This window comes from Sinocyclocheilus grahami, unplaced genomic scaffold, assembly GCF_001515645.1.
Source record: "Sinocyclocheilus grahami isolate Dianchi unplaced genomic scaffold, SAMN03320097.WGS_v1.1 scaffold17.1, whole genome shotgun sequence".
NCBI classification, from domain to species: domain Eukaryota; kingdom Metazoa; phylum Chordata; class Actinopteri; order Cypriniformes; family Cyprinidae; genus Sinocyclocheilus; species Sinocyclocheilus grahami.
The window spans coordinates 988,934-1,004,369 of NW_015505196.1; the positions used below are offsets into that span (position 1 = coordinate 988,934).

The 15,436-nt window shown below is 36.2% G+C and overlaps 1 protein-coding gene across 1 annotated transcript in view; it reads right to left on the reverse strand.

Annotated features, from left to right (window-relative positions):
* LOC107550687 (mineralocorticoid receptor-like) overlaps nucleotides 1-15,436 on the reverse strand; it is a 74,047-nt gene that overhangs the window by 28,241 nt on the left and 30,370 nt on the right. The window contains exon 3 of the mRNA XM_016232035.1: nucleotides 2,170-2,297. Coding sequence (XP_016087521.1) covers nucleotides 2,170-2,297 — 128 coding nt within the window. The remainder of the gene's footprint in view (nucleotides 1-2,169; nucleotides 2,298-15,436) is intronic.

Consider the following 15,436-nt stretch of genomic DNA (forward strand, 5'->3'; position numbering starts at 1 on the left):
TAAATTACTAAATCAGTTTAGTAGTAATTGTTACAGGATGACATACAGTCAGCTAGTCATTATCTCAAAACAAACCCTCAGGGGGGTCCTGTATCATCCTGAAATGGTTTATTTTCCAAAAACGACTGGCTGACTGTACATTATCTCGCTGATTAACGAATGATAAATAAATGGACATGAAATGTGTGTTACAAGAAACATGAAACTAGGTCATTATACAAAAATATTTTGACCCATCAGAATCAAGAATTCCAGAGAGCCACGAGTTAAAGGGAAAGTTCACACAAAAATGAGAATTCAGTCATCATTTACTCACCCTCATGTGGTTCCAAACCCATAAGACTTTAGTTCTTCTTTGAAACACAAATGAGGATATTTTAATGAAACATGAGAGATTTCTGTCCCTCCATTGAAAGATTGACACTTCAATAAGTTTATAAAGACATTGTAAAAGTAATTCATATGAACCAAGCAGTTTAATGCAGGTCTTCTGAGAAGACACAATCACTTTATATGATGAACAGATTTAGTTCAGGGTTTAATTCACGTATAAGCGCTGGTCAACAGACATACATCGAGCACATCAAATATCGTAAATTAACCCTCAGCTGTACTTGCTTGACATGTGAGAACAAACCTCACCGGTTCTTGTGTCATTTAATTACTAGGCTTTAAATGGAAGAACAGAAATCTCTCAGGTTTTATTCAAAACATCTTCTCTTTTGTTTTGAAGAATAACATTTTATGAGATAAGTGTTAATAAACCAGCATATTAAAGTACTAATATCTGTTTTGAACCATTGTAATACTGATAACCACCAAAAACAGGTGGTGATGAGAAAGTCGCATGATGAATCAAAGCTCATCACAAACAGCTCTTCCACAAGCTGAGAAGGGAAATACTAATATACATATATATAGAAGGTGCACAGTGTCATTCACACAAACACTAAACACCATCCTGGTCACACACATGATACTGAAATAATGCAGTAAACATTCATTTAACAACATTAGATGTAAGATAAAACCCTAATGTACACAACTGATAAGAAAAAACTAAGAAGAAACATAGTTATTTCAATGAAAAAACATAAAATATGAAGTGTCATGCAGGGAATTCTGGGAGTGTCAATTTACGTTTTTTCACTGTAAATTATACAATGACTTTTTCTTTTTCACTTCCAAAAAACGTAATTTTAACAGTATTTTACTGTAAAATTACATTAAATGTAATTACAGTTATTCACCGTATATAGTATGGAAAGCTACTGATAGCCAATTAACAGGTTTTTACTGTAGCATTTTTACAGTCTTTTACTGTTAAAATCACAATCATTTTTTACAGTGTAGGAATATCCAGAGTAATTTTTTACTTAACCACAGATGCTTTCCATAGGCATTAATTTGGAAGAAAAAAATCGTTATATCTAAATCTAATTAATAAACAAAAAGTTCAAAGGATTCTTCAGGGCAATACAACAGCAACAATGCCTTGAGTACAAACAGGTGTTTCTTTAAATAGATGCTGATGATAACTTTTTCCCCCCTAGCTGTTATACACTACATGCTCTGTGGAGTTTGGATGTATCTATTGGCTTAATCAGCAGTTTGCACCTTTCTAAAGAGGCTGTGATAGTGCTGTGTCTGCGTCAGAGCTAATACAAATGTCCCACTTAAAAGTTCAACTTCACTAAAAGCAGTAACAACATTTCACTCCCCTTATAAAATGTGAATTATCCCATAGGACACTGTTATCTAAATTTAGAGGGTTAAAATCCAGGCCAGGACTACTTTAACAAATATATGACATTTATGCACTACAAAGTATTGTGTGGTGTATGGCAAATATTAGTTTACTATATCTCTATATGGGACTTTTTATGTACATCTGTTTCATTTAGATGAACTATTGATGAGTAATACAATCCACATGTGTAATCTATAATTGAATTAATCTCTTTTGAACCACTTAAATCCAAACGCATAGTTTTGCCATCTAGAATAGTTACAATCTCTAGAGCTTCTTGAAATATTATGCATAAACCAGGCAGGAATTCATGCTGCTTTAAGCTGGCCTTTTCAGCAAGGAATCATCCCGTTAATAAGACATAAAGACATTTCACAACAGAACACGTTTGTAAGTGAGAAAATAGATGAGAGTCTTACCTTCTACTGCTCTTTTGAAGAAAACTTTACAGCTTCCACATGTAACAACCCCATAGTGACATCCTGACGCCTCGTCTGCACACACCAGACACACTTTGGCTGTTGAAGACGTGTGTCTCAAAGATGCACTGAAATAAGAGCAAATAAAATTGTACCTGTAAACTGTACTTGAGACATCAGGTGCAGGTGACAAACCACACTAATGACTTAACTCAACATGGTTCTGTGTTGCATTGGCAGTTCAAGGGTAACTGTGGGAATTAAACTATTTGAAGTTATTTAATTATTTGAAAATTGCTGGAAAATCAGAAACAATGCAAATGGAAGTAAATAATACTCTTTTAATTGCTTTTTTATTCCAGACATGGGTCAAAGAAAATGTGCCAAGTCCTTAAAAATGTAACCTTGTGTCAATTCATATCATGTCATTGTTAATAAAATAAAATAAAAAATAGTACATTTTAAAATGACATAACTCTAAAAAGGTCCTGTGATAAATATAGGATACATATTTTGACATTAAATACATTTGAGTGTACACAATCAGTATTTTCTATCATGTTTCAAAGTATTATTTCTGCGTGTTGGTTGCACATGTTTTTGAAAAAGCAGACAGAAGTTGTTCTATTATTATTATTATTATTATTAAACCACAAATGATCATTAATCAATTATTACAGACAATACATTGTCATTAACAAATTAATAAACGCAGATAAAAATAATTAAAACCATTTCATTGACCCGCCTACTGTTATATTAAAAAAAGGCACAAAAATAACAGAATGGTCATAAATAACACCCCAGGTCTGAGCTAAGTTTGTCCTGCTCTGCAGGGCCGTTTGAGCCCAATGATTTTAGCACTGCAGAAATCACGTAATTCCCACATTGTTACTGGGCACCCAAAGGGCACGGCATATGTCACTGACTCATAACGTATGCCTCACCATTTTGCTCCAGATCATAAGAATGGTCTGTTCAAAAAACCGACTACACACCATCTACACAAACACACCCATATATAACACGCCACATTCAAAGCAGTCGATTTATACCTAATCTACTGGAGCCCAGAAATAAATACTGAGCAACATTAAGTGGCAGAAAATGAGAGAACGCTGGAAACTGAAATAGAGAGATTTTTATATCCCGTGCCCTCCAAAATGAAATTGAAACATTGAAAATGAAGCACATACTCCAAATAGTCTGGCTGACTTGGCAGAAATCTGATTAAATTGCCCAGTGAAACCTGACATAGCCTGAGTGGGCAGAGCCTCTCAGAAGGATGCCCTGTGGACCGGGTGAAAGTCACCCTTTGAAAGACGCCTATGGTGTGCAGGAAAAACGAAGCTCGTTTAAACCCAACAGTAAGACTCGAACAATACTTTAATGGCAAGATAGGCTTAGCACGTACGTCCCCCGCTCCGACTTTGATAATGAGCGTGCTCTCGTTTTAATCAGTAGTGCACGGTAATTGTCTGGTTAGCATTCTGACAACATCCTTGAGTCTTAACAAGCCTCTGGGTCTCAGAGGCACGTTCCCTCTCAAGGCCTGGTGCGGGTAGTAACTTCACCGCATCTTTCTGACACAGTCGAGAGGGCTGATCTAATTCTCCCTCGTCCGTCTAAACACACATTCAATTTGTTAGCCGGTTAGCAGGGGTCTCTAGCAAGGGAGTCGATTGGCAGGCCCTGGTGAGCTAATCGCCCCGGCGGCACCGCAACGCTCGCTGTGCATGATGTGGAGAGGTCTGGCTGCATTAAACTGTTCAGCGAGCACCTCCATTTCTCTTGTTCTGCACCGAGCGTTCCTTGCCACCGAGTAAAAAAGACAAAGACAAAACAAAGGGCTGACAAGGTGACTGCTTTTGCAGGAAGTAGGTCAGTGTTGGTTGTTATGAAACAGATCGCCCTTATGACCGGCATACTGCTAGAATGCTGCTTTTGTGTTTTGTACATGAGAGAAAAACACTAATTAATGTCTACAACTTTAGCTGATGGATGTTGCTTGTATTTTTTTGGTATAAATAATGAAGTGATTGGGTAACCTGCTTCACCTTTCTTAGAAACAGTTTGCATTTTGAAGTTAGATTCTAAATTGTACTTCCATTTGTGCCATTTACTTTGTGTGTTACTTGTTGACCCTTACTTCTGTGGTCAATGAGTGAGTTTACATGTACAACAAATCCTGATAACTATCAAAAAAAACTGCTCATTATAAAAACCTGAAAATGCAATAAACCGTGTTTACGTTAGATGTTTAATTCTTTGACATTTGCTCTGGTTTTGACATCAAAACATGGACAGATTGATTCAAGAATAGGGTAAAAAATAGATATCAGATACTACCATACATTCATAATTGATTGATTACTATAAGAACTGCACATATTTTTGTATTGCAAGGTTTCTGAAATTCTGCAAATGTGGCATTATCTAATATATCATATATATCCACTAATATATCATATTATATCTACTAATATATGGCATATTTCCACTAATTTGCATACATTTCCGAAACAGAAATCACTGGTTCAAAATTTCTTTCTCATTTTGCCCACATTCGAGTCAAAGGTTTTTGCAGTAGGGATTTTAAATATCTCTTTTTTTATCTCTAAATAAATCAGAAGATACTGTCAACAGACAGGAAAAAAAATCACAATTTTTTTAGGAATAAAATGTAATATAAAATCAGGCAAATAATAGACAGTATGAACAAACCCCATTGTAAAATCCTTCAGAATATAGATAGGAATAAAACTGGAATAAAACAAAGTTTTGTATACTGGAGATCCACTTTGAGCATATAAACTTTGAGATTTTATATGCAAATAAAGTGCAATAACATAAACGCTTTATTTGTTCTTTTCTCTGAAACAACACGTTTTGAAATGACAAAGAGCCCAAAGTTTTTTTTTGTCGCTATTTGTTGCCTTTCCTTGATAAAAGAACACAACATCTTGTATGTTGTATAAGATGCATGTAAACACATTAAGCAATGCTTGAAATGATTCTCTGGAAACAGACATGTCATGAGGAATGTAAGAGGTGTGGGGTGAAGTGAGGACACTTGTAACTATGTACAGGTGTTCGCATTTCTCATTTATTTTATGTACAATTGCAGTCTAATTAGAATGGACTCAGCATGCATTCAGATCAAACAGCAGTTTTTTCTAGCTTTGGGTCTGTTCTTTTCTTTTGTTTCTCTGTAGATATGCTTTTTCATCTTCAGATTTCATTAAAAAAAATCAGAAATACATCTGTAAGCAAGCAGTTTGCTTGAAATACTCAAGAATGCAGAAATGTAGAAGCCCTCTTTGACCATTAAAATGACAATTCTGTCATTCCTGTTATGCAATGCCTTTTGAATTCTGTAACTTGAACATGTAATATATATATAAGACAACATTTCTTATAAGGACATATTAGACTTTGCTTTGGTCAAGATCAGGCACTTTATTAAATACCATTATTTACACAAATGAACATGTTAGAAGAGGTCAATGAGGGTTTGAGAGTTAGCTTACATGAGGATATTAATTAGCAGTTAATTTAACAATATTTAGAATTTGAATATCATAATGTCTGTAAGTTTAATTTTAATCGACAGAATGGAATACTTTAGAGTGAGACAGAACAAATAATACCACAAAACATCACAGAATTCATCAAATTCCTTGCTAATACTGTACTTACTGAAGTTCGTGTTCCTATTAAAAATGTATGTCATTTCCTGAATGATGGTATCTGGCTTTTTTTTGTTTTTAAGAATATTCCAAAAGACCAACAGGACAGTAAGTAATATTAAGGACACAGAATCATTAAAAAAGTATTACTAAATACATTCTCAAAGCATTTTCTGATTAGAGAAAGCATATATATATATATATATATATATATATATATATATATATATATATATATATTATCTTGGAATATGGGTTACTGCAAAGCCCCCAGGGAAATAAATAACAAAAATAGCAACATCCACTCAACCAAAGTAATGCAATTATCTTCATTTAATTGTGATATTATGATAAAAGAGATTAATCTAACATCTACTATTCCTTCCTTTAAATTTGCTAACTTTATATTCTGTCCAATACATATGATTGCTTAAAAATATACTGCACAGTAGAAATGACCCAATTGCATTCGTTAAGCAGAATCTGTTTATGTTGGTGCAAGAGCCATAATACAGTATGTTTAATGACCAAGTATCATGGACATAAACAGGAAGCAATTTTTTATGATACTGCATCCTAATACGTAAATGCGTATTGTTCCCTGTGCAATTACACAACCTAAACTCTTTCAAAGGAAGCAATTGTGAATTTAAATGGTAGTGATCACTTACCGGTCATGGGTGGAAATAAGCATATAATACATTATGTTCAAGCTCAGCTTGGAAACTACAGGAAGGGTAATGGAATAATGCAGAGTTTGGGTATTCGCCATATTATTTTGATTCTGAATATTTATTGCTGCTTACGTGCTGCTGCATCAGCTGAGATCTGCAGAAAGATACTGGCAGGGTTGAGAAAGAAGACTGACAGATGGATCAGGAATACAAAAATAACAAACCATATAACTGCTCGAATGGACTGCGCTGGAGCTGTCATGTTTCAATCTCAACAGAGCACTAAAGCAGAAGTCTTTCTCCTGCAATGGGCAGAAATAGAACATGCGGTGATAGTTACACTGAATTTAAACCGTTAGTGCTGTTCTCTATCAGTTAAGGTGGGTGTAAAGTTATCAGACTTCACAGTACACAGATGCTAACCAAAGCCAGAAAGAGAAAGGCTAGAGAAAATGAGTCCTGCTCACTTTCAAGAGGATCACCATTCATTGTGCAAACAGCGACCGCACTTACCGACAGCCACCTCCTCTCCAGTCTAGAGTATTTATGTAACACAACTTGGAATGCGGCAAAAGCTAAAGGTAGATTAGGTAAAACAAACAGGGGAGAGGACAAATGGCTTACATAACCAAAGTGAGACAGTCTAAACATTATCACTGCACCCACTCCACGCACCACGCAGAGCAGCCCGCAGCGGGGAAATTATGGTCAGCCCGTGGAGAATTATGGATCCCCAGAGAGCTATTAAGACCTGGATCTAGGGTCAGAGGCCCTTCTAATGCTCTTTAAATGTAAATGATGGAGCTGTGAATTACTTGAGGTAAAAATAATCTGTGAAACTAATTATGAAATAGATTTAAAGGCTATTTTGCTTTAAAAAAAATGTGAATTCAGGCTTCCAAAAGAGCAACTAATTTCTTTTAGAATTTTTAAAGCAAATTATGAAAATAATAAAGTAAATGATATCTATTGTATACTCTACTAGTTTGTGCATGCAAAATTATGAATTATGAATGTTGCTCATTTTCACACACTGTCCATTTCACTAAAGAAATTATGCAAATCATATTAATTACAGCAAGCTAATAGCATAGATGTTTATGACTCAGGGACCAGATTCAAAAACATTAATAAACTTAACTACTATTTTATTTTTTTATTTTCTACCTCCAACTTGTTTTAAGAAGGTAAGATGTTTAAAATGTTAAAAAGATGTTCAAATAGGACCTTGTTTTTAACTTCAGCACAATGCACTCACACACACACACACACACACATGCAGATACAGGACACATTCATTCTTAGAGGAAGCACAAAATATGAAAAAATGAAAATAACCATTTGAACTCCTGTCAAGCCAGTGGAAATGAAAATAGTGTGCACACTTATAATGATTTTTTTGTGCTTCCAGTTTTTCATTGAGATGATCAGCAAGTCTTCAACTAGAACCACCATATAATCAGATAACACCAAATACTGTCGTGATCTTCATTCTCAAAAAAAAAAAAACCTGTCACTAGGGTGCTACCTTTTCATAAGGTAGTCTTTTGTACCTTTTTTTTTTACCTCTAAAAGATGCATATTAGTACCTTAAAGGTACAAATTAGCACCTTTTGAAAAGGTACTGTACCTTCTTTCTTTTTTTCTCTTTTTTTTTAAAGAAAAAATAACACTTTTGAGAACTTCTTGAGATTTTTTTTTCAAGAATTGTGTTTAGGAACATTCTTACTAACTTAGAATGTCTCTCATGTTCTACAATGAGCCTCATTAGAAGAGAAAGGCACATAGAAGCTGTTATTGCTGCTTTAGCACCTTCACATGAAGCACTGAGCAAGTGCAAGAACTTCATTCCTTGAATGCATTTGATGTAAAAGACGTTTGGAAAGATTGGATTAATGTATTACTGCACATTAAGAGTGATTTCAAGGCGTGAATATTCACTGCATGGTGCAGTTTGTAAGAAATTCAGTGCTGGATCTGACTTTAAGTGGAAAAACGTTCAGATTCATGCTGATTCCTTGTTGTGTTACAGTGTTGAGCATGTAAACAGTGAGGGAGGACAGATACTTCAGTCCATCAACATGAGCCCTGCAGGTATGGCAAGACTGACAAACAAGTAAACTATGAATTTGACAGCCTTAATGTAATACAGTTGCATTTGGCTTCCACTTATTCAAGCACTTATATACTTACATGTGATGCAATTGAAAAAAAAAATAGGTGAAAAACTGGGTATACAGGAACTGTTGACTTTACAGTGTCACAGGTTATATCTTCCCTTGGGCAGACAGCATGAGCAAACTCACTGTAGTGACATGGAATGGTTTTGCATCCTTAAGTGAGCATCCTATATAATTAAGCAATACAATAGATTTATGAATAGTAAAAAAGTGATTGCTTTAAACTAATTTTGTGCCAGTTTTCAGATGCTGTGCACTTATGCTGGTTATAATGCCCTCTATAGCAAGAAAGCTTTAAGCTGTCTTAATAAATGACTTAGGGCAAGCTCATCTTGTGTTACTCACCTAACACCGAGCCGTGGAAGAGACACCGTTTCTCAAGCGGACAAAGGCGTTTCATTCATTTATAGCTCGTCATTCATAACCCCCACCCCCCACCCGACACAGTTTTGCGTAGGGCCGCCAGAAGTCTAGGATCGGCTCTGATTAAAACCCATACAAGGTCCTGTTTTCAGCACTTTTGGAATGATATGCCACATAATTTACGTTAATCTGTTTTATGGCAAGCTTGGAGATATGAACAGACCTTCCTTAAAGCCTATACACAGACAACTTTGCAAAAACACCACAAATCCTTTGTGTTGGTGACACGAGTGACCTTGTGAAATCACACTGACCTGCTCCCACTGAATCCACTGTGACCATCTTCTTTGCCTCTAGTGGCCTCATTCAGGCACAGACATGGCCCTGGTTCACTTATGACCTCCAGACTGGGTTTATGTTGACTAGGATAAACAAGAAGCTAAATCCCTGAAGTGTGTGAGCTTACCTGTAGGAGACATGCTGAGTCAAGCCAGTCCTTTATACCCAGTCAGTCACAACTCACAATAAAAAAAATCTATATTATTTTAAATCCAGTCAGATACAAAATTATTTCTACTGTATTGCCCTGTATTATGTAGAAAATAGTTGTGCGGCTTAATATTTTTACGGAAACTGATAAATTTTTATTTCAAGATACTTTGAAGAATATAAAAGTTGAAATTTCCCTTTGAAATTGAAATTACTTTACAACACACTGCCAAAAAGTCACCCATCTCAACATCCAGACCGGCGAACTACCCCACCCTCATTGAAGACTGCATTCTGGCCGCGTGTTTACGTTATGAGACAATAAACAATGGAGTTCAGATGGGGCTGTGCCTCTGCTGGAGTCGTCTGACAGCCGGCCGGTAATTCAGAGCTACACTTGGACAGCGTTGCGTGCGACATTCTGTGCGTGCTCACTGTAAACCGTCCGGCCCGAAGCCAGTGTCACACAGCTGTAATGACACACTCATTGAACAAGGCTTGCTCAAGGGCAGCAACTGGACATTTCCAATGAGTTATAAGATTGAGTTTGCGATCCTGCTAAGAAAAAGAGTCAAAATATCATACCAGCCGTTATCAGCAACATATGTGCATTAGAGTTATGAGTCACCTGCCATGCTGTGTATTTCTATTCAGACATGACAGGTCAAGCTGTTCAGTGAGATACTAATTAAAACCTGCTTTTGGTGTTCACTCCTCATAGAGTTTAATTCTGGCTATAGTCAACTAGTCACTTGCTATTGCCTTATTAACTTAAGTGAAAAGTTCTCCTGAAAATTAAAATTAGCTGACAATGAGCTCACCCTCAGGCCATCCAAAATGTAAAGGAGTTTGTTTCTTTATCGGAACAGATTTGGAGAAATTTAGCATTACATCACTTACTCTATAATGGATGATCTGTCGTGAATGGGTGCCGTCAGAATGAGAGTCCAAACACCCAATGAAAAAATCACAATAATCCACAAATAATCTACTTGACTCCAGTCCATCAATCAGCATCTTGTGAAGTGAAAAGCTGCATGTTTGTAGGAAACAAATTCATCATAAATATGTTTCTAACTTCACACTGTTGCTTCTGGTTAAAATATGAGTGCTTTATTCATAATATTGCTTTCTCCAGTGAAAAAGTCATCTAGTCTGAATAAGGAGAGAAATATGCACAAACTGTTCTAAACAAATATTGTATGTTTATGGTTCAATGCAGGAACCATTATTATTGATTATAGACTCATATTTTAGTCAGAAGAATTAGATAGTCAGAAGAAAACAACTTGATGGATTTCTTACAAACATGCAGCTTTTCACTTCATAAGACGTTAACTGATGGATTACTTTTGGATTATTGTGATGTCTTTACCAGCTGTTGGACTCTTATTCTGACGGCACCCATTCACTGCAGAGGATCCATTGCTGAGCAAGTGACATAATGTCTCCAAATCTGTTAAAATACTCACTGTTTCAAAAGTATAGCTACAAGACGTAATGTGTCAAGATTTTGGTGTGGAAAAAATCACTTACTAACCGTTTTCGTGTAAAGTTACATCCACATTTTAGAATGCATTTTTCAGTCATGGCAGAAATGTTGTCAATTAAGTTTGTATTATCTTTCTATATCTCGTGTTCCTCTGTCACATGTGTTTATGGCATGCATGGTTAATGACCGGTGGCTTGAGAAGAGTTACTGCATATGAAACCATGACCACAAGAAATCTCCTCCTCCCCCCACACACAAACATAGCCGTGAGAAGGAGCACCACTGGACTCAAGCCATCTAATTCACAGCATGTGAGCCAGCTGCCTGTGTATGCTCTCAAGTTCAACTGTACTTGACTTGGGAATAGAGCCACTGGGTTTCAGAACCAGAAATAAAAAAAAATTTACCTGATAACCAGGTTTATTATTAAAATTGTAAACAGGATTTGGCCTCATACCATAATAAAGGCATGAGTGGATATCAATCTCACAGAGATGAATATCAGCTCTACTGATGCGAAACTATATTTTCCCCCTTTGTGTATATTAGTCCCATGAGTTATGATTTTTTCTCATTGTGTCTACATTTAACACGATTTTAGCCTGTAGCAAAATGCATAAATCCTAATGGGGTTGTTTGAGTTGTAGTACAAAGAGTTCGGAGATTACGGTACAAACCATAAAAGAACATTATCAGAACATCACACACACATGTCGCTTTGTACCGCCAGTGTCCTTTTTTCATGACCTTTTTCAGGTGTAGTATGTGCATGATGGAGGATTACTGCACCATATGGCAGTTTAAAGAACAATGCTACACCTGTCCAAGATGTTTTATGAAGCATGTGCGTACAGATCACTAGAAAGTCTCAAAATAGCTCTCTTTGCTTACTAACAACAATAAATCCTTCTTGATTTAATGAATCATGATTAATTGTTAATCACCTCATCATTATTTTGAGGGCGACATCATTCGAAAGTGTGTCTGCAGATGCTAAGGAGATCTTGCAGGATGAAGAATCAACCATCTCATTGGATTCAAAAGACAGATGCCATCTAAGACTGATCTTGTCAAACTAGGGTCTTGGGTTGGAGAAATATTTACAACAAAAATCATTTTTAGGGCTGCCATAGGCTACGTCCACACGAAGCCAGAGCTTTCCCTATCCGATCTTTTTTTCCCCCTCGTCTCAAGAAATATCTGCGTCCACACGAAACCACCAAACCGACACAAAACGATGTAGTATACATGCCAGACCAGTATGTGGCACTGTAATTCTGCCACAGAGATACACTAAAAACGGAGAAGAAGACTTGGACTATGGGCATAAACCTTACGCGCGGTATACAAACGAACATGGAACAATAAATGTATTAATCTGTGTTAATGTTAGTTAATAAAAAGACAAGCATTCTGTGTTTGTTCATGTTTTTGTTGCTGTTACGTGACAGCGGTGTCTGACTAGGGGCGAGACGTGGGTTGATGACGTCATCGTTTCAGGAAATATACGGATTCGCTGTCCACACGAAAACTATGGGCATAAACCTTACGCGCGGTATACAAACGAACATGGAACAATACATTTATTAATCTGTGTTAATGTTAGTTAATAAAAAGACATCGTTCAGTGTTTGTTCATGTTTTTGTTGCTGTTACGTGACAGCGGTGTCTGACTAGGGGCGAGACGTGGGTTGATGACGTCATCGTTTCAGGAAATATACGGATTCGCTGTCCACACGAAAACGCAAGGGTGGCGTTTTCAGATTTATCCCCTCTGGGACCCGGTTTCACTCTCCCAAAACGCCGGATCTGTGTGGACGAAACGCCTATACGATACAAAATGTATGCGTAAACAGCTAAATGCGTCTAAACGCAGCTTAACGGGGCCATAGTTAAAGTGTGCATTAAAAATATGAATTAAATATGTTTAACATAATGATTTTTGCTGCCAAACCGAATAATAAATTGGTCAGAAATCATGACTTTAATCATTTTATTCTTTTGACAACTGTTTTTTTTTACAAAAAAAAAAAAAACACACTAAATAAATAATAATAATAAACAGGTGTTTATCACAGATATGCGGTCAACTTAATAAACAGTACAGATTTTCCAGGTTTTAAAAATGTCTTTTAGTACAGTGACATCATGAAAGCCATTTATTGAATTTAGTTGTTTAAAATATCACAGTCAATATTTTACACACAATAGTCTAAATGGGTTTTATGTTTGAAAATATACAGAAGCTGCCTTTGTATTTTAGGAAGAGGTCCCTTAAAAATAGGCAAGCCAAAATACACAGATTGATCCTTGATGATGAATCGTGAGGGAGTTTCAGCATGCAGTGTTGTCTGCTTGGTTGAAGGCTAGTGAAGGAGTTTGGATAACATGTCTGACTTTGTGTTCAGCAGTCTGGGTAACTTATCAGAATTTAGAATGAGAAGAGTTTCTTTTTTTAAGTAGCTGGGTTTATCTCTTTTTCTTTCTCTGTAGATCATCATGGCTATCCTTGTGTCATGGTTTCTGTGTTTCATCTTCACGGTGACTGACGTGTTTCCTCCTGAGAAGGACAAATATGGGTTCTACGCCCGAACGGACGCCCGACAGGGCATCCTGGCAGCCGCCCCCTGGTTTAAGATACCCTACCCCTGTGAGTGTTGGTTTTGAGTGTTATGTGTGTGTGTGTGTGTGTGTGTGTGTGTGTGTGTGTTTTGGTATCAAAATGTGATCTAAGATGACGTTTGAATTTTGAAACTACTGGAGAAAGTGCATTACATTGCACAAAATTAAAAACGTAAGTCTACTTGCTGCCTTAAATTTTTTATTTAAATAAAAGTGGTTCCATCATCGACTGTGGTGAATTAATTACACTTTTTAACCAATTTGATTTGAAAGAATTTAGGCAGTATGTGAATTATACCATGACTTTCAGCAGGGTCAAAAGTTTTAAAGGAATTCAGATTTTTTTAAAGGCATTTTAAATGACTATCTTAATCTAAGTTTAACTATTATTGAACGTTGAAGCCCCTGTTAAAATTTATATAAACCTCTTTGAATTTTTTTTATTAAGACCAAGGTTTAGATATTACCACATGAAGCATATTGTTAAGGTTAACATTTTTTACATTGTAAGGATAAATAACAGAAATTATTCTGGAAAGTTAAATGTTAGCACAACATAGTGATAAAGAACATATTTAAACATTATAGTGTTGAAATGTCACAGAAAAAACCTATCACAGCAGGAGAGCCATCATCTTGCAGCAGTGCCACCCAGTCTGACAGGCACTAGGGTCAATGCCACATCCGATGCCCACAGCAAGCCCACTCCACCTGATGTGTCACTCTGCGTCACACACTGGGACACATGTGTAAGCTATGTGCCTTAGACAGATTCAGGATGCTTTCTAGGAACATATTTGCTGTTCTCGCTCTCATTCCACTGTGATTTATGTATTTGTTTTCTTTTTCTGTGTAGCTTTTTCCGATCTGTCTCTATCCGTTTTTCCTCTCTGTGTTAGAAGCATTTCAACTCTCATTCAGTCTAGAAATGTTAAGAAATAAAAATCTGCCAGCGTAACCTTGACTCAGGTAAACCACCTTAAAAACACGAGCCTATCGATGTATATTTAATAAGGTGAAATATTTGAGGCGATGCACTATCTGCCCTTTGCTGGGTAGACATGTCACCTTGGATAAGCAATTTCTAGGTGATGTCAGCACAGAGCGCCACTCTAAATCTGAGCATGCTCACTGAGCCACACTCCATATAATGCCTCTGTAGGTCAGATTGCAACAAAACCTACATGGACATGTTCACAATAATTTTGCTGTGGGTTCACGGTTAGTCTAAAAAACTTTCACCAATATAGGCAATAGTAAATGTGGACTGTAATGAGAGGTTACAAATTTAAGAGCTTATTACAGACATTAGCATATGCTAGTTATCTAAAATGAACAGTTATCTATGTCATAAATTGAAAATAATTTGCTCCACGAGTCTACAGCCACCATAACCACGTGTATAAGAGCAGGATGCGTTAAACAGGATCCATTCCTGAAAATAAAATGCATTATAAAATAAAACAGTCATGAGATGAACTACTTTTGAACTTGACACAGCAACAAGAAAACACTACCCATACATAAATGTAATATATGAAATGTATTGCCCTGTACATGATATTATGGTATTGACATATATTTTACCTGTAATTTTTACATACATGCATTCTCTCTGGGTAGATGAAAATGTAAGTTTAAACCAAAATCCCCATAGAAATTTTTTTTTATGTACAAACATTAATAATATCTGTGATGGTTTTATATGGTATTATATGTAGCAACCATTTATGTCAACAGTATATATTTTATTAATAT